The following is a 27125-nucleotide window of genomic DNA, read 5'->3' as shown; positions in this document are numbered from 1 at the left end:
AATATAAGAGTTCCATTGTCTTTTTACTACATTAAGGTGTTATAATGGTCCTACTGAAACAATTCTTCATTTGGGTTCAGACACTCTTCATCTTATTCCATTTTTGGAGTAAGTTAAGTAATGAAGAAAATGTTCCCTGATATATAAAAAATAGCAAATCTTATTATCTGAGCATTCTGAGACATTTTGTCATCATACAGGATTCACTCTGTGCAATTTTAATTGTAAATGTGGAAATCCATAAAGATAACATTATTTTTAATCCTTCTATAATCAAAAAGGAAAATCAGGTAAAAGAACTTACATTTTTTAAAGACTAAGCCTGCAGATTTATTATTTATTAACTGTCACTCGGTGCCCTGGGACACAGGTTTGCAAACTTGTTATGAAAAGGACAGGTAGTAAATATTTTAGGCTTTGTGGGCCATATGTTCTGTGTTGCAACTACTCACTGCTGCCATTGTAACACAAAAGAAACCATAGACAGTGTATAAATGAATTGGCATGGTTGTATTTCAATAAAACTTTATGTGCATTGAAATATGAATTTATATAATTTTCACATGTCACAAAATATCACTCTTCTTTTGATTTATTTTTCCGACCCTTTGAAAAAGTAAAAACCATTCTTAACTCAATGACTATACGAAAACATGCTGTGGGTCCGATTTGTCATCGCTGGCCAGGAAACTAAATAGTTTTCAAAGCTCTTGAGAAAATTAAGTACACATTTGTGCTAGTATAAGGAAACAATTTTCTTTAATTTTTTTAATTAAGTTTATTTTTAAATAATCAACTATAACCTCATAGTAATCATGTTCTATCATTCTATCTTATTGTATAATGGTTCTATTAATGTAGCCATTAATGTCATTTTATCTTTATTCTAGGTTATTTGAGACACTCCAGTCCCTGTTTTGGTCAATATTTGGGCTCATCAACTTATACGTGACCAATGTCAAAGCGCAGCATGAATTCACCGAGTTTGTTGGTGCCACCATGTTTGGGACATACAACATCATCTCTCTGGTTGTCCTACTTAACATGTTAATAGCTATGATGAATAATTCTTACCAACTTATTGCTGTAAGTTGAATAACTTGCCCCCTAGAATGTGTCGTTCCTAGCTATACTCCATCCTATTACCATAGGAAATACAATCTATAATTGCTATTGATGAGACGAATCAGAATTATAATATAAATGGTTAATTTGGTATTTCTAAGCACTATTACCCTACTCGGCTACATACTATTTTAGTTTTTTCCTATTACAGATGATTATACTAAATCTATCCTACCAGGCAGTCATTGGCTATGCCAGACAGTAGGTGACGTATGGATTATGAACAGGCAGCTCATCTCTACGCAGTGCCCTTTGGGTTTTACATTGTCTCTGACCATCTAATCTACAATCTTGATATAAGCAAACTCATGCTAGCTTGGCAAGATACAAGAGCTAGCCCAGAGAGGAGTCACAGTGAAAAAGCACAGGATTTTCAGTTTCTTAAAGCCCAGACAAAAGTCAGAGAGGAGTAACCCTGAATGCTGTAGCAGAATATACAGTACCATATGTGTTTATTTGAAACTCTAGAATCCAAACAACTTAGCTTATTTATTCATTCGTTCAATAAATTCTTATTAAGCACTTACTCTGTTGCCAGGTACTGTCCTAAGAACTAGAAGTATGGCAATGAACAAGAACGGCGAAGTCCTTTATCCCCTTCAACTTGCTTACTAGTGATCTGTGTCTATGGCCATTAGCAATAGTGACAAAGCAAACCCATACTGGAATGAAATATATTTCTTAAGTCTTTCTTATGTATACTTTAGACAAGTAGCTTTTTATAAGAATAATTACAGGCTGCCCATTTACTCCATAAATAACTGCAATTATATTGCATCTTTGGATCTATTGCTAATCCTCTGGGGTGTTATTATTGTTATTTTGAGAAGCGGCACTCCTAATTTTAATTATACTGTCTTTATGGAAGCAAGACACCTGTCACAGATGAAAAGCTGCATGAAACATAAGAAGAAATGATTTTTATTTACTGATTCCAAGACTAGAGTATTCCCACTAAATATACTTAGGTCCTAGGAGTTGCGAGTGAATATCTGAATTTGTGGAACTTCACTTAAGCATCTCACAAATCTTAAACTTTTTAGATAGTCCATAAATATATATTGTATATTTGTTTCAGAAGTTCTGTGTTCCTCTAGTCAACACATTTGCTAAATGTGGATTCTAGTTTCCAGACCACCCTTCCAAAAATATTAGAAAGCCTCTAATTATCAAGCTATATACAGAGAAATTGTATATACAATTTGGATCCTATAAAACATTAAATGTATCAATTTCATCAAGAAGAGAACGTTAGTCAGGAACCGTGTAATATTTTCTTTTTGCTCCTGTGCGGGGTGTGTCTTTCTAGGTGACTTGTAGAAATGAGAACGATCTTCAAATTTCTATTCTTGTTTAGCCCAAACTCTAAAGCTACTTGAGAGGAGAGCAGGCACTGAGCACCTGAGACAGGTGTACCCCCAACATCCTGCATGTGATGCCTCCTTGGAGCATGAACATGCCAAGTATTTGATTTTCACCTGTGCCACAATAGCAAAATTTGCCCTGAGGTCTCTCTCTTTTTGTCCTGCTACCCTTAATTCAGAGCTCTAGGATAAAGCATGAAAGAAGAAGAAAATGTAACAGTTGAAAGGCAAAAGCGATCATGCAGACCATGTTCAAAGCCTTCTTCTCACTCACTCTTTTGTTCATAGATCAAATATTTACTGTGCACCTAGTATATGCCAGACATACGCTTGATTTTAGGGATACCCAGAATAATGAAGTCCCTGCCCTCGAGAAAAAATAATATAGGATGGACAAAAATTCAATAAATAATTTCAATATTGAGAAAAGGAATTGGAGAATGTGATAAAAGCACAGAAAAGAGGACTGTAACATGGGCTGGGGAGAGGAGACAGCTGAGATAGATGAGAGTCGGGGCTGGCTCCTAAGAGAGGAAATACCTAAGCTAAGCTTTAAACATTAACTAAGAGTTAGAAAATGGGTAGCAGAGGTGATTATAGTTATCACCAGCCTGGAACTTTTTTTTTTTTGGCAGTACGCAGGCCTCTCACTGCTGTGGCCTCTCCCGTTGCGGAGCACAGGCTCCGGACGCGCAGGCTCAGCGGCCATGGCTCACGGGCCCAGCCGCTTTGCGGCATGTGGGATCTTCCTGGACCGGGGCACGAACCCGTGTCCCCTGCATCGGCAGGCAGACTCTCAACCACTGCGCCACCAGGGAAGCCCCAGCCGGGAACTTTTCACCTTCATTTTTTCTAACCACTGTAGATGTTGTTATAGACCCTTTCAGAATCCCAAAGGAAGAGTCTGCTTTGTGACAGCAGTAAGAGAACATACTGAGGTCAGGATAATCCTCAACTTGTGACTCCCTGAGAATGAGAAAGAGCAGAAGCTACTCACAGGCCAACACTTCGCCTGCGGGGCTGCCTTTTTATTACCTGAAGCCAATTCTACTCAGTCCCATTCTCCGTGGCGGCAGCAAACAACATCTGCTTTCCTTCATTAATGCAGAATCTATAAGCTTGTTTAGGAAGAAAGATAGGGAAGGAAGTAGAAATGGGAGAGGAGAGACAAGGGGAAGCTGTAGCTTCTGTACGTCCATCTATCGATCGTTTGCTAAGCAAAAATGAAGACCATGCATTTTCTAGATACAGTGACTTCTGTTGAAAGCACGAGCTGTCCAGCGTCTAGACTAAAATCCAGATTATTCAGAGTAGAATGTATAAACAACATATGCATTCATCAGCACACAGCAATTTAGGAAGATTAGAATGAAGTATACTCTGATTTCTCCTACTCTAAAACTCGAGTTTTTTTATAATATTAATGGGTTAAAATGAACTATTTTGAATTTGTATGTACGCCTGGTTTCTACCACCTCCTACTTCCCAGATTTTCTGCTTAAATAAGATTTGTGGCTAATTTAAGAAGAGACTGGCTGCCCCATATCTAATTGCCACAAATGTTCCTTAGTTTTTCCAGGAGATTAAAACAACACAGAATTATTAATAAATAATTAGGGGGATGCCTCAGGCTTGTGGGCAACCCCTAGCCATACTCTCACCTGGTACCATTTGGCCAAGGTTACGTGAGGGTTCAGTGCTGTGTCAGATACCCTACTGTACATTTCTTAGAGGAACTTCTCTCTGAGTTTACGCCTGTTGCCTAAAGGTGGACAAGGTTTATTCAAATGGAAACATATCAAGTAAGACTTTTACTGGAAACGCCAGAAGTATGAGCCATGGGCACCTACCTAGGCAGGGTTTCAAGGCCTTTGGTAAGACCTAAAGCCCTGCTTGTGGCCAGAATCTAATGAAACTGAGCTAATGTAAGCCTATAGTGCAGTAAATGAAGATTCATCTTCAAGTCATAACTAATCTCTGCAGTCTCTTTAACATGGATTTATTGTAAATGTCTGCTTCCTGCAAGTGGGCAGGATGAAAACTGACAAGAGAGTTGTGACTCCTTTCCAGGCTAAGCCACTGTCTGAATTTAGGTGACCATCTCTGGGAGTCAGTGTTGTTTTTACAGGCAATTTAATTAACGTTCCAAGAGCCACTCAGAGTCAGGTTACAGGCTCTCTGTGAGGTTTATCTCACCTTATTAATTAAGAAACCTGTCAGCACTTGTCGTGTTTTCCTGTTCAGGACCATGCAGATATAGAATGGAAATTTGCTCGGACCAAGCTTTGGATGAGTTATTTTGAAGAAGGAGGTACCCTGCCTACTCCCTTCAATGTCATCCCAAGCCCCAAGTCTCTCTGGTACCTGATCAAATGGATATGGACACACCTGTGCAAGAAAAAGATGAGAAGAAAGCCAGAAAGTTTTGGAACAATAGGGGTAAGGACACAGCATGTTGGTATTACTGTTTGTTTGGGTTTTTTTTAAATGTGTGCTTGAGTATGTTTGTATTCCTTATTGAATACATTTGCATTTTATTCTTTTTGTTCTCACTGGGTGCATCCGGTGCACATTTATTGCACAGCTACTGTGTCTAAGAAACTGCCTGCTTAACCATGGTTAACTATGGTTTCACAAACCCATTTCCTCCACTGAGGGCGGTCACTGTTATTTTAATAGGAACCACACTGTACATAGGCCTCTCCAAACCCACTAGTCAAGGCTTGGAGAACTAGTACATTCTCTCTTAGAACCTTAATTTCTAGCTCTATTCAGAATTATAACCTCAGGTTACCTGTGGCATGACTGACTCATCGTCTGTTTCTGTCTCTGGATTGTAAGGGAAAGGATCTGTTTCAGATACCTCACATTCTTAGCGCCTAACCTAGGCCCCCGCACAGAGTGGAGAATGCTTGATAAAAATTTCTCAATTCAGTGATTGAACAAATATTATAACTTGAAAATGCTGTGCCACATTCAAGTGCAGTGATTTCAGAATATGTTCAATTGTTCAACATTTTGCTTCTAACTCCCAGTTATACTAAATGCCGAGAAGTTGTGTTTGTAAAAACTATTAGGACTGTTCAGAGCCATGCCCCTGTTATACTGGAAGATTATACTTCCCTGGGACATTTCTTTCCTATTGGAAAGCAAGAGTTCAAGCAACTCCAACAGAAAAGGCATGGATTTAAGGCTTTGTTCCAGCCAAACCACTGACCTGTCATTCTTCATTTCTTTCTCACTCAATTTCCTAATTTTCAAAGTTCTCATGTTTTAGAAATTAATACCCTAACATTCATTAGTCACTTGGACCTTCTCAGAGAAATTGCTTTGGAAGTATTCTAATATGCCTTTATATTAGAATCAAGTAATATCAGTTATTTAATTAAAATTAATTATTTTTAATTTTATTTAACTTAGTTTATGACTGTTAGTTATGCCCTTCGTGATTCTTCTTTTTCATTAATTTCATTGCCCACCAGGCACTGTTATCAGCATCAGATGGGGCTTTCTCTCCTGAAAGTGGCATTGATTGTCCCGTCATCTCTGTAACAATTCTAATTCTAAAGAGAAATTGACTGGCAAGGGGGTATAGCAAACAGTGTGGTTAGGAGAGGCAGTTATATTCTTTCCTAGAAACCGTCACTCCATGAACTTGGAAATTGGGTGTCTATCTGATCTTAGAAATGGAAGTCAGGTTATGGTGAAGCCTTACCTTGCAATCCTCATACTAATTTATAGAGTTTATCACTGACCTTACAGCAAAATTATTGTACTCCAAGTGTCTTATTTTCCTCTTAAAAAATAAGTTCAATTTATTAAAAAAATATGTTCATAAAATAAATATAATGATTTGGGTTTAATAAGCAATTACTGTACATTTTCCACATGCCAGGAGCTGAGCTAGGAATTAGAGGTGGGAGGAGATATACGAAGGCATGGTTTCCATCCTTGAGGGTATTGTTTTTAACGTGGGGGACACAGATATGAGAACGTCTTACTATAATACATGTTACATGACATATTTAACATTACCGTATAGTTATAGGCAAGAGGCCATGAGAACGGTGTGAGAATTAATTTATGTTTTCCTTGAGATAGACGGGAAAAGATGCAGAGATGCCGAACTCTGGCTTACTCCCTTCCATATCACAATATACTTGTCCTTTCTCTCATCTTATTCTTAAATTCATAAGAAATTTATTTTATCAATCCTTGAAGAGATATTAATTATTAGCACTATCTTATTATGCTTTCTCTCATAGGAGTATTTCAATTGAAAAAGAGTTTCTGGGCACCCAGATAAAAGCCACACGCAAAAGAAATTTGTCTTTAATATTTTAATTTTAGGCAATAGCAGAAGGAATCTTGGGTTTTAAGATGCCATGGAACTTGTAAAAAAAATATAGGGCCCTGCTCTAATATTTTAAGAGCGCCATCTGTGCTGCCACTAAAATAATGGAGGACCACTCTAAGAATTTGACTTCCAACTCTCTCTCCCGTCCCCCAGAATCCTCCCACTGTTGACATATTTTTAGGAGTATATTACCATCATTTCTTACATGCAAAGAGGAGCTTAACATTGACTTGGGCTTTCCTATGAAAACAGTAATTCAAAGGGTAAATGGTATAACTTAAAGAGCTTTCTTTTCTATACATTCCTGGTCAGAAAAACAAGTTTCTTTTTAATGTCTCTGTCTCTAAATTTGAATATTTTGATCCAAGCTGGTGCACAGAAAGGTAATTCACAATTAATTGTGACCTCAAATCACTCCTTCTTCCCTAGCCATATAAATTTTACTAACCTTTGGTAATGGATATTTTTATGCTTTGGGAATTTATGACAAACTAAATCAATATTGTGAGTCACCTCTCTCTTCTCCATTCTCTTCCTACTCTCAATCCCGCCTCTTCTCTGCCAAGTGGAGGCTTGGGTGAAGCACCAACCTAATCAAACTCAGTGCTGTACATTTACCTTTTACCTAGACTGCATCTCCAGAATGAGAAGGACGTATTGTGGTATGCATACCCTTACTTGAGTTTTATACATTTAGGTTTTAGATGGAAATAAATAGTATGTATTATTTGCAAAGAAAAATGTAAGATAAATAAAAAGTAAATTAAGAAGAAGTTTGTAATATTAATGGAGGAGTTAAATGAGAAAATAATTCCAAAAGTGAGTGCTGTGAATTCATTTCAATTTGGTGAATCGACCTGATAGTTCATCTTGTAGACAGATGAAGACAAGGAGATAGACACACATCCATTAACTGAAAGGTGACTTTGAAGTACCACTGGCAGTCACTGTGTATAACGAAGGCACGGCTTAGAAGACGCCATGACACTTCAAAGGGACCTTAGAAATCATTTAGCTCAACTATTTCCTTTAAAAAAGAGCTTGTTTACCTTGTGCAGTGTTTTAGGCGACAGAGCTGGGGAAAAACTCGGGTCTTTTGTTTCCCCATCCCATGTGCGTTTCATTGCCCTCTCTTGTTTCCCTGAAAACTCAGATGACCTTGCAACGATACCCTCCATGTTGTGTGTCCACCTTTTGATTTTTCTCAACAGCTTTTGCAGATTCCACCACTGTTTTCCGCTGCCTCTTAGATTCCTGTATCCCAAAGCCCTTGTTTAACAGGCTGGCCTACCTTCTGCTCTCATTCCAACTTGCTTCACATTTGTGAAGAAGAAAATTAAAGCTGACCTGGAGGTAGAGTTTATACCTTCTTGGAGGCATTTTCTCTAAACCTTCCCACTTGTGCTTCACATACTCTTGTCACCAGCACCTGCCTGAATGTTACCCTGTTGATCCCTCCCTGCAAAGCTGAAGCCAGTGCTCTCAGGGTTACTGATTGGCCACAGTCTGGGAGCCCAACATTGGTGATCTTATCTTGCGATTTATGGATAATAACTGATACAACTAGCTCTGAAAACTCATTAACTTTTTTTTTTTTAAACTTTGGACTTCCTTTTATGGGTGACTGGGAATTCCAGGTAAATTAAGTTTTCCTTTGGAATGCTTTATGGGAGAAGGCAGAAATGAAGCAGAAATGCTTTATTGAACAACACTTTTATTGCGGGAGCAAGCCCATGATGGAGAGATGCCTTGTTTCTGCGAAATCGTGAAAATCCCACCAAAGAGGCAGCATATTGAAAGTACAATCATAAAATAAGCAACATTTTATAGCCTTCTGGTTTTTTATATTACTTGTAGAATTTAAACACATGTTATCAGCAAATACTCTTCTCAGTATTAAAACAGTCGTTCTCAAACTTTAGTGTGTCTGACAATCATCAGGAATTTCCATTTTAACAAGCACTTCCAGCCTGTAACTTTAATTAGAAACTCCTGTTAAAAAAAGCATTGGTATCTAGCTCAGCTTTTTAAACTAAAAGCCATGTTTGTACTTGTTGTCCAAGAGGTCTAGATAATTTAAAGTAAAAAGATGTTAATGCAATAAGATTCTGCCAGTGTTTAATTAATATGAATCATTTTTAATGCCATAGACCAGGTTTCCAAATAGAATGCTAAAGTTAATGGGCAATATACTGAACCAAAAAACTACCAGGTCTTTTAACAAAATCATAAAAAAATGGTTTTAACCTCTAGTTTTATGTTTTCCACTTTCTTGTTTTCTCTGGAGCACACAGTGAGGGGAACACGAAACACCATCTCTATTAGGGCCCCTTAGCATCACTCAACCCTGGGGTCACAGATGGGATGGATACTCATGCCTGACCAGTTGCCACAGAAATACATTCAGTTAAGTCACTGCAAGAGAATTAGGAGCAGTGAATGGGTTAACATCACCTATCATTACTAAAGAAAAAATGCTAAGAGTACCTTTCAGACTTCATGTTTTATAATTATCAAAATGTGTCTTTTCATAGGCCTACCAACAAATCTTACAGATATGACTGTGTCCATCCATGGGTACCTCTCAATCCCTAATTTATTGCTGTAAGATTTGCTGATGGAACTTTCAATTAAATTTTCTTTCCTAAGTGGGAATCTAGAGGAACAAATTTCTTCTTGCTATTTCCAGAGTGAGATCCTGAATACTTGCTTTGACAAGGCAACCTTCAGCTTCTTATATCATTTATTTTTATATGCTTAGAAAGTATGTTTATAGAGAACAATATGTATAGATTCATCTATAAATGAGCCAAACTACAATCTTTACAGAGGGATCACATCCTGAAATGGCCCCTTGCCTTTTTACTTGTTTTTTTTAAAAGAAGAGCACAGCAAGCTGCCCCCTTTCAGGGATTCACTGAGCAAAGCAGAGAATAAAAGGCATAATTCATGGGCTTAAAATCAGTGATAGACCAAAACCAGAGTGGAAATGAGAGAAAACGGCACTGACAATTGACTGCAGGGAACGAGCTACATGGAGTAAGCCTGACATTCCGCATATTGGACCCCGGGAAAATGAGAGATAAAGAGTGACAAAATGTCACTATGGATTCCCCAGAGCCCTTTCTTTCATAGCTGCAAAACCCTTCCTGCTCTAAAGCAACCTGACACTTCTATTGAAATGAGAGGTTACCTCTGGGCAGCAAGGCTTCTCACTAGTTGGTCGTTTCCTTTATCATTAGTTCTGTGATCCAAATACTGCCATTGTCTTGTCCTAACAAAGCAGGAGGAACCTGCAAAGAGAGAGATCTGCTAATGTGGTGGGCAGGTGTGCCCTGGGCACCTGCGTTCAAAGCCACCCTGCCAAAGAACCGAGCCAGACTTCCGATGTAATTCGTGGAGAAAACTGCCATCTTAAAGTGCACATCTTCCTCCAAAATATTTTTCCTAGACATCAAGTTAGGGAAGGAAGGTCCCTGATCAGTCACGTGGCTCATTTTTCTTAAACATAACAGAAAATCAACCCAAGTTATTTCAGAAAAAGCTGCCAAACGCAATTCCACAAATTTCTCAGTAACGCTGTAAACATGAACTCATCCACAGGAAAGTCCTTATTCCTAACCCAGGCCTATCATGCTATAATTCTACCTCGTTCGTTACTGTTTAGTAAAAACAGAGAACCCCTAGTCATTGCAGATCACTTATCAATTGAAGTTTAACATGTGAATGGCTTGAAAAAATTAAATACCTCTTACCCACTTAGGTATTTTTTAATGAACTGTCCGTCATTATATTACTTTTATAAACACACATTGGTCCATTCTGTTCTTAGTCACTTCCAGTGAGAGTTATAAGATGTAATGCTTTCCCTTATGAGAGTAAATCCTTTCGAAGTGCAGCTGATCTTTACCCAACAGAGAGGTGTTGCTGGTGGCAGCTCTATTATAAATATTTAACGATGTCACCGGTTGCCAAAAATGATCATTATGTTTATGGCAAAGAGTGCATATATTACGGATTGAATTGTGTCTCCCCCATAAAGATACTTTGAACTCAAAATCCCCAGCACCTCAGAATATGACCTTATTTGGAAACAGGGTCTTTGCAGATGTGATTTGTTAAGATGAGCTCCTACTGGAGGAGAGACATCATAAGGACATGAACATTTGAAGACCTGGAAACACAGGAAGCACGTCCTGTGGTGATGGAGTAGATATTGGAATTGTGCAGGCATAAACCAAGGAGCATCAGAGATTAAGATACCACTAGAAGCTAGGAAGAGGAAAGGCAGGATTCTACTGTGAGTCTCGGAGGGAACATGGAACTGCCAACATCTTGATTCGAGACTTCTGCCTCCAGAAGTGTGAGATAATAAATTTCTGTTGTTTTAAGCCATGCACTTTGTGGTACTTTGCATGGTAGCCCTAGGAAACTAGTACAACATATGCCATGCATTTTGTGGTTAATTTTTGTTCAAATAAAAGAGGATCCAGTCTGGAAAGGATGCTGACCACAAACTAAGATGTGTTGGGAGAAAGAGGCAAAGTCATAGGATGCAGAACAGATGTTCTTATATGTCTCTTAGTGTCAACTTGATCAAAAAAGCAAGGAGTAAAGAGTAAATTCTAGCCTGGGATTCTAGGACTGGCACTGCCTTTAGAACATTGTAGTATTTTCGTTACTCACTCAACTGTGTGGACCTTGGTTTCCTTGCTTATAAATGAGGCAATGAGACTGGACCAGCTCTTCCGTTCTAATAAGTAACATGTCTGTTCTTAATGCCTACACGTCAGTCGTCATGTATTGATATTTGAAACCCGATCTTGTGTTCCTTGACCTTTGGTAGATTCTGAGAATTTAGATAATTAAATTAATTTTAATATTAGCCTGAGAAAGCTAATTTAAAATGAAAGGAATATTTTATGCATTCCTAATAGATGTATTCACAATTTATCGAAGATTTTATTGTTCATGATGGTTTCCCTTTAGCAATGCCAAGAAATGTGGATTTGTGATTGTATCCACTCTTGTACCTATGCATATAATCCTCAAATCTTTTTCTTTAGTCCTAACCTTCCCCCAAAATATAAAATAAACAGTGGCATCTCCACCTTAACGTCCTTTGTCAGCATGTCCCAAATTGAATTCTTTATTATTTTTCTAATAGCACCAACATCTCAGCAGCCAGGCTAGAAGTCTTAGTCATGCTCCCACCCCAGCAGCAGGCCTCCAGCTCTGTTTCCCCTCAACATTCCCTGTCCCCCTGGGACTCGTACTGTCCCCTCCTTTCCATTCAGAACCCATAGAATGTACAACACAAAGAGTGAACATAATGTAACTATGGACTTTGGGTGATAGTGATGTGTCATTGTAGGTTCATCAGTTGTAACAAATGCATCACTCTGGTTGGGGATGTCGATAGTGGGGGAAGCTAAGAGTGTGTGGCGACAGGGGTTTAAGGGAAATTTCTGTACCATCCCCTACAATTCGCTGTGAATCTTGCATTGCTCTAAAAAATAATAAAGTCTTAATAAAACAAAAATAACTGCCTACAGAATTTGTGTTATATCTATCCATATTTACCAGGACCATCCCTTCACCCTATCACTTAAATATGAATTTCTTATTTACAAATCTCTATTGCCTAGGCTAAAGCGTCCAACTCTCTAGCTAAAGAAAATGTTCTTCTCAAGCATAAAATGCCATGCAAATCACTCAAAGATAATTACCCCTAAGTACATTCTTTTACTTTTCCAGAGGCAATTCCAATATGTGTTAAACGATCCACAGGTTTTGTGATTCAAGAATATTTTTTTAAAACATATTTTTTAGGTATGTTAAATCATAATATTAATCACAAAGGGAAAATAATGGAGAAAGAACAGGAACTAACATTAGTTAGTAATAGAAGCCTTAAATCTCTTATCTCATTTAATCTTCAAAATCATTCAGTGAGTTTATCTTTACCTTGCAAGATAAAAAATGTGGAAGGGAGAGGGTCTCAGAAATAAATTCCTCATTCAGGCTTAGTCACCTTCAATCCCAGGTGTTCTTAACATCACACCACATTACCTCCCTGAAAGTAAGAAAAAAGCCACAGTTAGCCCTGATAGTAATGGTCAATAAGCATTGGTGAATTCATTGCATTCATTTTTGCTTTCAGTACTCAGAAGATGGTTAACTGCATCCATTCTTATTTTCTTCCTAGGATAGCGAAGTTCGGTTGGCTGATATAATCTCGCAATACTGAAAACTGTTTTGTAGTATGACCATCTAGTTGTGGAAACAAATTGGTTGTCAAAAACAATTAACTATATTAACTTAGCCTTAAACCTGGGCTATGGATATTGAATAAATTTTTACTGTTATCATAGTAAACTTTTTCTATGTTCTTTCCTTCTGGCAGACTATTTTGCTTAAAAAAATTTTTTTCCTAGAAAAGTCAACCTGGAATTAGTTTTTAAAGTGTGATCTTTGATCTTTTTATATTTGCATTACAATTTTAAAGTTCATGTATGAGTAAGGTTCTACTGAAGGGAAGACAGTTTGTGCTCATTTTAATACTAAAATGCATCATGATAATTTTCACTTATTACTCATAATTTTCTGATTTTGTCATCCCTAGTTTTAGTTTTGCATTAAGGAAATTTAAAGTTAACTCATGATTTCAAACTGCTCTCTGCTGACTAGTTTTTATTGGCTTTTTACAAATTAAACTAGCAAAATGCTATAGAACCCCAAGATAATAAAAATTGAGTCGACTAAATTCTATATTAAATTCAGAGTTTCTATTTACTTAAACCATGGAATACGATCTCCTGTACAATACTTACACTGAGAGTGCTAAACAAGGTCGCGTACAGATTGCTTTTGTATTTGTGTTCACTTAAAAAAAAGCGAAGGAGACCTGGAAGGCTTGTTTCCTTCCAGAAGTGCTTTTGTCTCGGGTTTCAGCTGATCTGTGTCTAAACAGGAGTCACATACCTCCATCTTGTGGCCCAGTCATAAAATTCCCATGCTCTATTTCTTTCGAGATGTTCTAGTTTTGTATGAAGTTTCAAATTTCCCAGTCTTTTAATTAATACCATAATCATTTGAAAATTTGTTTCTTAAGATTCATGTAATATTGAATGGTATTCCAATCATTAGTGGCCTTTAGAAAGTTAAGCATGGTCTCATCTGTTTCTAAAAGTCACTAATAGTCATGAAACACAAATCCATTCTCATGGCCAGTGAAAAGGCCAATTTCCCCTATTGCCCTAAAGAGAAAAAAAGAGTTGCTTTTGAATTGTTTGATTTTTTGTCTAATATCATTTCACAGTGATGTATGCACAGCTCTTTTCAAAATTCCATTTTAACAGCCTATGATTATTTAGTAAAGAACAAGATCAAAAGACTTAATTAAACTCAAGATATGTTATCTCTCTCTTTTTTTTTTTTTTTTGTTATACGCGGGCCTCTCACTGTTGTGGCCTCTCCTGTTGCGGAGCACAGGCTCCGGACGCACAGGCTCAGCGGCCATGGCTCACGGGCCCAGCCGCTCCGCGGCATGTGGGATCTTCCCGGACCAGGGCACAAACCCGTGTCCCCTGCATCGGCAGGCAGACTCTCAACCAGTGCGCCACCAGGGAAGCCCGTTATGTTATCTCTTCTGCTTTCTCACAATTTACCAAATTCATTCCCTTGTAACAGAAGTATTTTTATTTTACATTACTTTGGCTAGTTTTCTTCCTTAAGAATCAATACTGATATTTATTTGACATGCATAAAATTGGGATTATGATAGCTTTTTTTCTAGTATCTTTAGAATACTAGTGAAATCTGCAAATATATCATTTGTCATTTATTATTTAACTCAATTTATAATGGACATTTTCTAGTCCTTAAACATCTTTCTCCATTTTACACTCCATAATCATTGCTCTCTGCTAACACCAGCTCTGCTCCCAAACCGTTCTGATCTCTTCAAAATGATAGCTCAGAGTCACATTTATTTTTTTTAAAATCTAATGAACCCTATCTTTGATCAGAACCTTTTATTTTATTTTATTAAATTCAACCATCTAATTAAAACAGCAATCTCCTCTTAATGTACATCTGCTTGAAATTAAGTGTTGGGGAGTTCACTAACAGTGTTTCTGATTACATGTTTTATATCATGGTTAAATTCTTAATGTTGCTATTGATGAAGATCTTCATATTGTTATAATGCTAGATTTTTACCCGTCAAATCATTATTTTTATTTGACATTTATTTTGTATTTGATATGTCCCATCTGCATCTCTTAGGATCATTTAAAATGATTTGGGATACATACTAAGTATGATTACTTAATTCTTCATCACTTATATTAAATGAACAATCTTGCCATCATCATTAACTTATTCTATATGTTAAATGCTGTAGGAATTATAACCTTGCCCTTTGTTGTTTTGGTTCATTCATTCTTTTGATTCATATGAAGCACTCTCTCTAGCTATTTATTGTCTGTTGTCCAGTAAAATTCCCACTTTGCAGACATGAGGGAAATAATATTCTTGATTAAAAGAACCAGGCATTATTTTACAGAATGGTACAATATCACTATAACCAAAAAGTAAATGTCCCTTCCCTTTTCAGAGGCGAGCTGCTGATAATTTAAGAAGACATCACCAATATCAAGTAAGTTATTCTTATATCTTGACACTTACATTAAAATAAAGCACAATCTCCTCTTTGGAACTGACTCAAGAGAAAAATCACATTTATGCACTGAATATCAATTCTCTTGTGTTCAAATGCCTCAGGAAGTTATGAGGAACCTGGTAAAGCGATACGTAGCTGCAATGATTAGAGATGCCAAAACTGAAGAAGGTCTGACTGAGGAGAACTTTAAGGTAACCACTTTCATCTTTGTCGCCAAAAGGCAGATTCTGCAGAGCGTGGAACCGGGTGCAGCACGTTTAACACCAGAGCTGGAAACTGGTCCACGTGTTCTGAGCAAGCCTGTCTGTCTTCTGATTTTTAAATTCAAGCCCTATTGATTTATATATTAAAAAAAAAAGCGGTAAAATTTCTTTTCAAAATACATTGCTTTCAAACAGACAATCTGAAAGATCGAGGGGACTTACTTGGAGGCAGAGAAAATCCTAGTGCCTTGTGGCATTCTGATTGCTCATCCCAGCCACACTCTACTGAGTGAGCTTTACTTTTGGAAATGTCGGTCTGATTTCTAAACCTGAAACACTTAGTAACCAACGTTCTGAAAACAACAACAAAAACCTTGTTTGTGTTCGGCACGGCTTTGGTAAAAGAAAATTTAAGGTCTGAGCTTAATTGTAGCTTATAAAAGTAGTTTTTCTCCCTGAGTTGTTTTTGTTTTTTTCAATTCTATCACAGAAGAAAGGTAGAATACACGAAGTATATATTTGCTCAAATCATGTGTATAAAAAATGCCTTTGTTAGCCTGCATGAGTTGCTAGAGATTTTGGAAGACTAAAGTCAATAAGATCTCACAGGCAAAAACAAACAAATAAAAAACCCTACAGGAGAACTTTGACGAAGAAAAACAGCAGGCTTAACAGAGAATAAATAAAAGCAGCCAGTTAGGTAAGAAGAGAGATAAATTGCAAAACTTAAAGCACAGATTGAAAGTTGGCTAGGATCCAAAACGTTCTTTGCTGCCACACCTCTGAATTTTGGAGTTAAACGATTCCTGATGCTTTGGGAGATGCACTGGTGGCAGGAGGCCACCACAAGGCAACCAGCAGGTTAGGACTGAGAATTCAGCTGCTCCAAAAGATAAAGGGATGAATCTAGGAAGTGCTGTGTGCTCTGAATCAATTCCCAGGATTTAGTGGCTGATTTTTTTATCCCCAGAGGTTGGGATAAAATCAACTCCAAGGTAATAAACAATTGAAACTAACTGCCAACTCTTGGAAGGGTAGACTCCACTTTTAATTATTTTGTTTTAGATATCCCCTTGGACAGCAAAATGTCCCTGAGAGAATGTAAGATGACTTGAAAGCAGATGAATATTTTGCAGAGAAAGAATTTGAAACTGTAGTTCCAAAGAAACCCAACATACTCCACCAGAGTGATGGGAAAGAAAACTCTTCCTGTTTCTTTTTACATCAACCGTAGGAAGTCTCCTATTACTACAGAACTCCGATAGGGAAATTAGGAGATAACAAATAGACACAAGTGCCCCTGAGAGAACTGACAATTCTAAACAGAACCATAGCAGAGTGGACGCCTAGCTCTCAAAAATGAATGAAGATGTGTCAGATCCATATATGAAACGAGCAGATGATTCTTAACGTTTATTTGTTTAGGTCACAGACTAATTCTGTCGTTTTCCATTTCACTTAGGAACTGAAGCAAGACATTTCTAGCTTCCGCTTTGAAGTCCTGGGGTTACTAAGAGGAAGCAAACTCTCTACGGTCCAATCTGCTCAGGGCACGAAGGATTCTTCTAACTCCGCAGACTCGGATGAAAAGAGTGATAACGAAGGTAGTAGCAAGGACAAGAAAAAGAACTTTAGCCTCTTCGACTTAACCACCCTGATTCACCCACGATCAGCAGCGATCGCCTCCGAAAGACACACCATCAGCAACGGCTCCGCCCTGGTGGTGCAGGAGCCACCGAGGGAGAAGCAGAGAAAAGTGAATTTTGTGACCGATATCAAAAACTTCGGGTTATTTCATAGACGATCAAAACAACACGCTGCCGAGCAAAATGCAAACCAAATCTTCTCCGTTTCGGAAGAGGTGGCTCGTCAACAAGCTGAAGCACCACTAGAGACAAACATCCAACTGGAATCTCGAGGGTTAGCTTCCCGGGGTGACTTGAACATCCCAGGTCTCAGCGAACAGTGTATATTAGTAGATCATCGAGAAAGAAATACGGATTCCCTGGGTTTACAGGTTGGCAAGAGAGTGTGTTCATTCAAGTCGGAGAAGGTGGTGGTGGAGGACACGGTTCCAATCATACCAAAGGAGAAACACGCAAAGGAAGAGGACTGCAGTGTAGACTACGATGCAAACCTCACAGACATGGTCACCCATGAAGATTACGTGACCACAAGATTGTGATACTTGACAGAGGAAGCATTTCTCATCCATAACACACATCTTCCATAGTGCACTGGGTGGGGGATGTTTAAAGGTGAATGAGCCAATGCTAACATACACTTTATAGCATTTATCAACTGGGGCCTATTGACATGTCATGTTTAAATAAGGCAAAGGCTATCAAACACCCTTGTTTTGTAGCCCGCTTTTGCTTTCACAATTTGTTTTACAATTTGTTGTTGTTGCTGTTAATAAATAAATGCACCTTGTATTCTTGTTAATAAATAAATGCACCTTGTATTCTTGTACTGTTGCAATAACTTACAGGAAATTTTTAGCTCTCTTTTTCAATTAAAACAAATGTGACTCAATATATGTGCTAGTTGACTCCTATAATAGATATTTTTATATGCAAAAAACAATGTAGCTGAAATAGTGCTTTTCACAATTTTTTAGGGTCTCTAGAGATGGTTACTCAGCAAGGACTTTTCACTTAGCCCTACAATTTGGCTTTAAAACACAAATATTATCCAATTTGTTTTTTTAAGAACATGTAAAACATTATCATACACAGTTTAAGCAAACAAGCCTCCTTCTCAGAGTCAAGCTCAGACTTTTAAAATGAAAGTCAGGTATAATTTCTAGAGTTTTAGGTTGCCCAGTTTTTCCTTTCAGTAAGTAAAGGAAATGTTTGTCTTAATAAATGTTGATGACTGATGATTTTTTTAATTAATTTATTCATTTTTATTTTTTTGGCTGTGTTGGGTCTTCGTTTCTGTGCAAGGGCTTTCTCTAGTTGCGGCAAGTGGGGGCCACTCTTCATCGCGGTGCACGGGCCTCTCACTATTGCGGCCTCTCTTGTTGCGGAGCACAGGCTCCAGACGCGCAGGCTCAGTAGTTGCGGCTCACGGGCCCAGTTGCTCCGCGGCATGTGGGATCTTCCTGGACCAGGGCTCGAACCCGTGCTCCCTGCACTGGCAGGTAGATTCTCAACCACTGCGCCACCAGAGAAGCCCACTGATGATTTTTAATGGCATTTTGTCAGAAAATAATTTTTATTTTAATGTTTTTTTTCTGACCTTTTTCAGATTCACCTGCCAATCAGTATAAATATTAGGCTTTGTGAATAAGCGAATTTCAAAAATGTGGCAAAATTTCTAGAAAATAACAATAAATTGGAACAATTTAAGCACCTTAAACAAAGCGAGATGACTGCATGTTCATAACATCCAGATGAAAATGAATTCATTCTAATAATCTAAATCTAAGCAAAGTTAAATCCTATTTTCAATCAGTGCATTTTTGTAATTCAAAAGAAGTACAAAAACCTAGTAGTTTCTTCTTCTTTACCCCAGTGACTGGTATTTCTTTAGAATTAAAATCACCCAAAAATCATTATTAATTTTAACAGTAGGTATAGATATACGGTTTTCCCCATGGGGACAAATCTTCATTGCTTTTTTCTTCTATTGTTTATAAGGTAATTTACCTTATATTATACTCATTCACGGAAAAGGAAGTGTTTTCACCTAATATCAAAAAAGGTGCTGGCAACTTCTTAAAATTTAAATTCTATAACTTGTATCTACTTAAGCCACCATGGAAATAGAAGTTTCCTCACCACATGCAATAGCATTTATTTCAAATCAACAGAAACATGCTGAGTTTGTTTCGTCAAAGATCACCTCCATGGGCTAGACAAATCATATATGATTTAGCACTGACCAAAAACTGCGTAGTATTACAAACCCCAGTTTCTGATTGCCGTACATCAAGAATAAGGACTAACAGCAATAGCAATGCCAGCCACTGTCTTATGTGCTATGCGTGTACTAACACACATGTACTGCTCATGACAACCCTCTGAAGTAGCTACTATTCTTATCCCCACTTCTTTGGATGAGGAAATCGAGGCAAGCACTGACTAAGCTGAGGTGCCCAGCTAGTGATGAAGCTATGATGAGTCCTTCAAGGCCATGCCCTTGACTGCTTTATTGTACTGCCTCTCAGAATGCAGACCAAGCAAAACAATGTGTACAATAGACGTTACTGTTGCCACTTCTGAAATGCTACAGTGTGAGAGAATGAGTTTGGTAAACTCCATAAATTTGTGTCCCTTCTTGTAAAGCAAAAGGAATATGCAAAATTAAAGAGGCAATGTATTTGACTCTTTAGACAATTACATTATAGAAGTTAGTAGATTTTTTTAATGGATTTGATATGGGATATCAGAATTCAACTTGAAATATTAGATTTTAGTTTTCAGGAAAGCCAGAGGCACTGACATGCTGCTCATTCCTAAATCTGGATTTTGTCCTAGGGATTTAGGAATGGGCCAGGGAGGTTTAGAGAAACACAGTAAGCTTAATGAATGTTCTGACTGCTTCAGGAACACCTTTACCTCAAATATGTTAGGACTCAGAATAAGCCCTGGGAGACAGTGATTTAAATACTCGAGTTGTTCTAAGTCAGACATATAGTAGTAGGGGAATTGTAGTCATACTCTCAGTATGTGCGGTATTTTCCAATGATTCCTTTTTTGCTGCCTCTGTTGTGTGTGTATGTTCTTCCCCCAACGGTAAACATCATATATATCACTATGATACATACTTTACAAGAAATTTAATTCCAAATTTCCTCTGTTCCTTCCAATAACACCACCAACAATAAAAGCAACCAAAAATTTTTTCCCAGTAGCTTATTTATATCAGGTTAGGGTGATGATGTTCTACAGGTAAACACGGTGATAGTAGAAGGATTTCTTCGGAGCAGGTTAACACCCTGCTTTTCAGTATTCCAGAAATGATGGTTTCTAACAATCCTCGGATGTCACTGACAGAGGTATTTATGAGTTTAAACAAAATATAGATATTACTTGTACTGGATATCCTAGAATTGGATATTATTCTAAATATGTAGTGATATTAGGTAGCGTTAATGAAGGGGAACAGCAGGGAAAGAATAAGAAAACATAAAACCACAGCAGAATTGCAAAGTAAAGGGATGATGTGTCTTTAAGTTTTTTAAGTGAATAATTTGAGGCTGCTTCTGATTTCTATTCATACTTCTATCAACAGAAATTCCTAAACACCAGAGAGAGATTTGACATCATGCTTCGGTTTGTGTAAATAATATATCTTGTGTTCATGCCCTTTTGACCTTCTTGTTGCTCACCTTTATTTATTTACTTATTTATTGCCAGGGTTGGGTGGAAAAGGATTTAGAAATTTCAGTATAACTTTAGTAGAATTAGGTTCAGTTCATAGCACCCTACTTAACCATAGATATGTTTTGGAAAACCAATTTACAAGAAAGAATGCTACAAAGATGCACTCCACTGTTTGTGATGAATGTATTCCTGAAAATATCTGTGTAAATAAGTCTATATTAACTTCAGCAGGGAACTAGCTCTGTAAAAAAAAGAAATAATGGTGGTGAATTATTTTGTAAAATGATGAATTATTTTTCAAAGTGATAATCCTCCTCAAAATGTAACTGTTTCATAAGTTGGATATTTGTATATCAAAATTTCTTAAATTAGATATTTTATTTACGGGCTGGCAATTAAAATACTGTGAAAGCATACTCACTTTCTTGCCTTGACCTGGACAGCAACTTGACATACTTCAGTCATCAGCACACAAACCCAAACAATGAAATTTCTTGGGTAACTGTTGGAGTATAAAGAAAAATATGATGAAGAGTTAAGGATAGTAAACTTATCATATTATTCTCAAAGAAGCAGTCAATTTTTCAGCCAATGTGGAAGGAATATAGATAACCAGTGGCATAAAAATTCACTCTTCTACTGTTCAATAACCCTTCATAATTCTGTGATTTGATTGAGTGAATGATTGTCCAGCCCCATGACTATCTGTTGAAGACCAGACATCAAGCACTGAAATCTGTTCATTCTCATTTATTTTGCACATTGTGTTTGCAGCAGAATTTCTACAGTTTAGACATCTGTCAGTTTCAACAGTTTAGGTAGTAACCCAAAAAATCAGCCTAGCGAAAACCATCCATGTGTCTCTGTAAGTATGACACATGGATGGTTTTACAATGACTCAAATTTTTTAAAAGCCAAGTTTATGACTATATTTCCCCATTTTGAAAATTATTTCTTCAGTTTAGCCTTATTGTATTTTTTTCTTGTCCTATAGTCTCTAAAATTCAGACTGTCCAGTAACTGTAGAATTTAGAAATTTAAAATAGGTGGTAGTCTCCATAAATTCAACTTCAAAAATTTTATTCTAATTATTTCATAATATATTACAAGGCATTTTGTTTATATAGTGTTATCACGTGACTTTTTTAAAATTTGAAAACCGTATTAAATATTAGTTCTCCATATATAACTGGAGAAACTAAGGCTCAGGGCATTTATGGCAGTTTTCAAATTTACCCAGTTACTCAGTGGTTGAGTGGGAGCTTAAAGAAAAAACTCTTCATCTAGATATTCTGATAAGATACCAGGTCATAAAAGTCTTGGCTAATGAATTTTTATTTTTGTGGAATTATTTCTTGTTTGCCCTCTCCTTCAGTAGAAAAGATTTATAGTCGTTCAAATTTTCAATGGCTAAAATTTTGAGTTAATATCATATTACCATTTTTCCCCTACAAAATTGTGTTCACAGATTTTTTTTTTTAAAGCTGGTTTCTTACTGTTTTCTAAAAATACACTGTTCAGTACTTTCACTTCAAGTTGTAGATTTTGTGACAATTCTATGTGCACACTGGTAATAATAAAATGTACTGACTAATATTAAACCTTCTTAACTGAAACATGATAGAGCTGGAAAATATGAAGCAGAACCAAGATTGAGACCATGGGACCAGGGCTAGATATGGCCATGCCGTCACCGAGCTGACAAACAGTGTGGCTGTCACTTCATTGCCAGAGAAATTCACCAGTAGCAAAACCATCAGTTTCCATTAGAGCTGCCCTGTCCAACATCATAGCTACTACCTGCATATGGTTACTAAGCACTTGAAATGTGGTTGTAAGTGTAAAGCACACACCAGATTTCAAAGACTTAGTATGAAAACAATGTAAAATATTAATATTTATATTGGTTACATGTTGCAATGAGAATATTTTAGATGCATTGGGTTAAAATATACTAATGAAATTAGTTCCACATTTCTTTTAACTTTTTAATGGAGCTACCACAAGATTTAAAAATACCTTTGTGGCTTGCATTTGTAATTTGCAGTACATTTCTCTTGGACAGTGGTGCTATTTGTTTCACTCAATTCATGTATTTCCTTCATTTGGATTTCGTGGGTAAAGCTTATATATTCAACTGCTCAGAAAACGTTGATGTGGCTGAACTAAAATTTGTTGTCTCTCATTGATTCCCAATTTCCTTACGTAATCACCACTAATACGTTTCTGTTTTTCACATGTTTTTCCTTGCCTTTGCAAATATATTAATATATGAATACATATAGGTTATGTTTTTTGTTGTTTTTATCAAGAATGGGATTATACTATATGTATAGCTTAGCGACTTGTTTTTCATCAAGCAGAGTATCATGGAAGCCTTTTGTAGAGCCATTTAATATAGCAGAGACATTTTAATTCATTCAAAGAAAGTCCTTCACTAGCTATTTTACCTTTCGAAACACATTCATAGGCTATTCTAAAAGCTCTTTGGAAGAGCTACTTATTGGGTCAAACGCGAGATTCTGAGGAGTACTTGAGAAATGACGACGATGAGGTATTTTGAAAGGCAAATATGCTCACTTTTCTCTCTGTTCAGCTCTCTCTGTTGCAGAGCTCTCTATTGCCCTTGTGTTTAAGTGCAGAGTCCACAGCAGGACTGCATAAAGTGGCCCCACTTGATGGTACCAGCATCATTTTTCAGCATCATTCTTTCGTACACGTTAAACTTCAGCCATGCTGGACTTCTTTTCGCTATTTAAGACAATATTTCTCTTTCCCCAACATTTGCAAATACTGTTCTTCCAGGCTTGGATCATAATTGGACTAAAAATTTATAACTTTAAAGAATTTTCTTTAATATAGGATTTTAATTAATTCTAATCTATTGTTTTTATGGTTGCCTTTAGGTCTAATTGTTTTACCAAATGTCTTTTTCCTTAAAGATTATCTTTTCCTGAGCCTGAAGATAATGATCTAGGCTTCCCCACTCTGGGAGTAAGAGTTTATCTGCATTGACTTCCTTTCAGACGTCAACTACTTAAGAGAGGTTTAATTTACTCTCAGGAAATAACTCACCGCCTTGCTTCAGCATTCACAATGCAAAATGCCCTGTGGCCTGGAAGAAGGCAGGAAGCTGGCGTGTTTTCATAGCTGCTGTGGAGCGACCACAAATTGGGTAGTTCACTCATTCAGATTTCATCTGCTGATATTTGAAATTTCTGGATGAAAATGTCCCATCAATCTCTAAAATACTGAACAATGCTAAATCATCTTTCTAAAGTTCTAAAGTTCTACCAAATAAATAGGGAAGTGGAAATGTAGGGAAAAATAGACACCATAAAATATTCAGTGAATGCTTATTTCTTCTGTTTTAGTTTTAATTAAACTTAAATTTTTTTCAGATCTTTATAGATTCATATGAAGTTGTAAGAAATAATACAGAGAAATTTCACGTACAATTTACCCATTTTCCCCTCAACAGAAACATCTTTCAAATCTATAGTACAATATTGCTTAATATTGATGTAGGTATAATCTACCAATCTTATTCATATTTCTGCAGTTTTACTTGTACTTATATAGCTGGGCTTGTGTGTGTATTTAGCTCTGTACAATTTTATCACATATATGGGTTTGTGTATCCACAGCCATAAGCAAGATACAGAACATTTCCATGGCTACAAGGATACCTGGTATTGCTTTTTGTTTAACCACATCCATTTCTTAACCACCCCCCCCCCCGCCTCAATTCCAAACCCCTGACAATCTAACTTGTTCTCCATTTTTATAATTGTGTCATTTCAAGATTTTTATACATGTGGAATCATATGGTATGCAACCTTTGGGGATTAGTGGTTTTCACTCAACATAATTCTCTGAATATTCATCCAAGGTGTTACACTATTAGTAGTTTGTTCCTTTTTCACTGCTAAGTCTTATTCCATGGTGTGGCTGTACCACGATTTGTTTAGCATTTCACCCATTGAAGGACATCTGGGCTGTTTCCAGTTTTTGTCTATTACAAATAAAGCTGCAATGAACATTCATGAACAGGCTTTGGCATGACCAGAACGGTAATTGCTGGGTAGTTTGGTAGTTGCATACTTAGTTTTATAAGAAACAGCCACAGTATGCTAGCATGGCTGCACCATTTTGCGCACTCACCAGCAATGTATGAGTGAGTCAGCTTCTCTGCATTTTTGCTAGCATTTGGTGCTGTCACCAATTTTTATTTTATGTGTTCTGATAGTTGTGCAATGATATCTCATTGTGGTTTTAATTTTCATTCCCCTGATGGCAATGTGTTGAACCACTTTTCTTGTGCTTATTTGTCATCTGTATGTCATCATAGTGAAATATATGTCTTTTGTAGATTTTCTAATTAAATTATTTATGTGCTTTTTTGTAATGCTGAGTTTTTTGAGAGTTCTTTTTATATTCTAGATGCCATTCTTTTGTCACATATGTGTTCTGCAAATATTTTCTCCCAATCTGTAACTCATCTTTTTATCTTCTTAATGGGGTTTTTTGCAGAGCAAAATTTTAAAATGTTGATTAAGTCCAAATGTTCAGCCTTATGTTTTACAGCAATTCTAAGAAGCCTTTGTCCAGGCCTAGATCATGAAGATCTTCTCCAGTTCTTTTTTTCTAAAATCTTTATAATGTTACATTTTATATTATGCTTTATATCTAACAATATTATTTTTTCTATTTTTTCCAAGTACTTTATGCAGATTTATGGGAAAAAAGTCATCTTGAGGAGTGAGATCACATACATAGAGAGGTAATGAAGAAAAGGATTGTGGACAGGTAAACATGCAGGTAGTAGTGAAACTGGGGTGACAAAAAGAAAGTTTAGTAAATCATTTTTATGACATAACAACTGACTTAGTTACTCAGAAATTATAGCCAGACTTTTCTGAAGTTTGAAAAAAAACCCTCAAGCTATTTCAATTCCATTGCATTTCTCCCAACTTCCTGAATCAGATGGAAAAGCAATATAGAATGAGAAAAACTGCTGTGATGAGATTGAAAACCAGAAACACAAAAAATTTTCAAATGCACCCATTCATGAAATCCAATTGCTGTTTGAAAAAGCCTGGGATTACTGAAATATGATCTAACCCTCTATTTTCTGAAGAACAATCACTAAATTTGAAGCTAGTACGTATGCACCATTAAAATAACCAACCATTTGTTTAAAATGCTTCTTTTTGGCTTTAACAGTGAACACCAACAACAAATGAATAATTTGGATATAAAAAATGTAATGTAATTCATTAATGTAAACTTAGTAAAACTAGAATAATGAAATTAAAACTACATGAGAATACATATGACACATTAAACAAAGAAATTTAGTGCACACAAAAAAATAATGATTAGCTGATAAACAGTGTGGCATAAAATTCCCATGTTAATTTAAAATCATTTCTCAGGCTTGCATTAGAAAGAAAAATTATCACTAATAACTAAAATAAAAAATAGGGGCTAGAATTTTAGCTGAATCATAATACCCCAATATTTTGATTCTCTAAGGGAAATATGGCAAGTAACTGAATTGCTTAAGCAATGGAAACAGTTGGAATTCTTTTCCAATAAAATTCAAAGTTGCCACTTTACAAAGCACAAATTTGGAAATTGTAACTCAATTCATAAGGTAATGTAGATCTTTAATTTTGCTTTTACTTTCTATCATTTCCTATTGCCCCCACACAGTTAGAGATTCAGCCTGGTGGCAGACAACCGAGATAAAAAGATGAAGTATACCTTCTAGAGGAGCTCACAAAGTCAAGTCTGGAAAATCTCACTTATGTTTCACAGTGTAAGACATTAGAAACAGTATTGTTCTCCAGACAGCTGGTGCTTAGCAGTCAGGGTTTATAGACTGGATTTCTTTCTCTTCATCATCCAGCAAGCCATGTGAAAAGACACTATTTTGTTAAATGAGGTATGTATTTTAGTTTTCTTTGTGGTAGAAACGTAATAAGAAATACAGAAAAGATGCAGTTTTTAATTTCATGCCTAGGAAAAATTATTTAATTGGTGATAAGCTGA

The 27125-nt window shown here is 36.7% G+C and overlaps 2 protein-coding genes across 3 annotated transcripts in view; one reads left to right on the top strand and one right to left on the bottom strand.

Annotated features, from left to right (window-relative positions):
- The window catches only part of TRPC4 (transient receptor potential cation channel subfamily C member 4), a 163293-nt gene extending 144842 nt beyond the window's left edge, over nucleotides 1-18451 (top strand). For both annotated transcript variants that reach the window (XM_073795065.1, XM_019936702.3), the window contains exons 7-11: nucleotides 891-1086; nucleotides 4734-4928; nucleotides 15467-15508; nucleotides 15634-15723; nucleotides 17198-18451. In XM_073795065.1, coding sequence (XP_073651166.1) covers nucleotides 891-1086; nucleotides 4734-4928; nucleotides 15467-15508; nucleotides 15634-15723; nucleotides 17198-17920 — 1246 coding nt within the window. In that variant the 3' untranslated portion in view covers nucleotides 17921-18451. The remainder of the gene's footprint in view (nucleotides 1-890; nucleotides 1087-4733; nucleotides 4929-15466; nucleotides 15509-15633; nucleotides 15724-17197) is intronic.
- LOC109550234 (uncharacterized) overlaps nucleotides 1-27125 on the bottom strand; it is a 529004-nt gene that overhangs the window by 50779 nt on the left and 451100 nt on the right. The window contains exons 8-9 of the mRNA XM_073795485.1: nucleotides 21490-21570; nucleotides 12814-12922 (exon numbers count right to left, since the gene is read on the bottom strand). The gene's annotated coding sequence lies outside the window, so the exon portion shown is untranslated. The remainder of the gene's footprint in view (nucleotides 1-12813; nucleotides 12923-21489; nucleotides 21571-27125) is intronic.

The sequence above is a fragment of the Tursiops truncatus genome, chromosome 18 (genome assembly GCF_011762595.2).
Source record: "Tursiops truncatus isolate mTurTru1 chromosome 18, mTurTru1.mat.Y, whole genome shotgun sequence".
Taxonomy (NCBI): domain Eukaryota; kingdom Metazoa; phylum Chordata; class Mammalia; order Artiodactyla; family Delphinidae; genus Tursiops; species Tursiops truncatus.
This window is presented reverse-complemented; position numbering and strand designations above follow the sequence as displayed.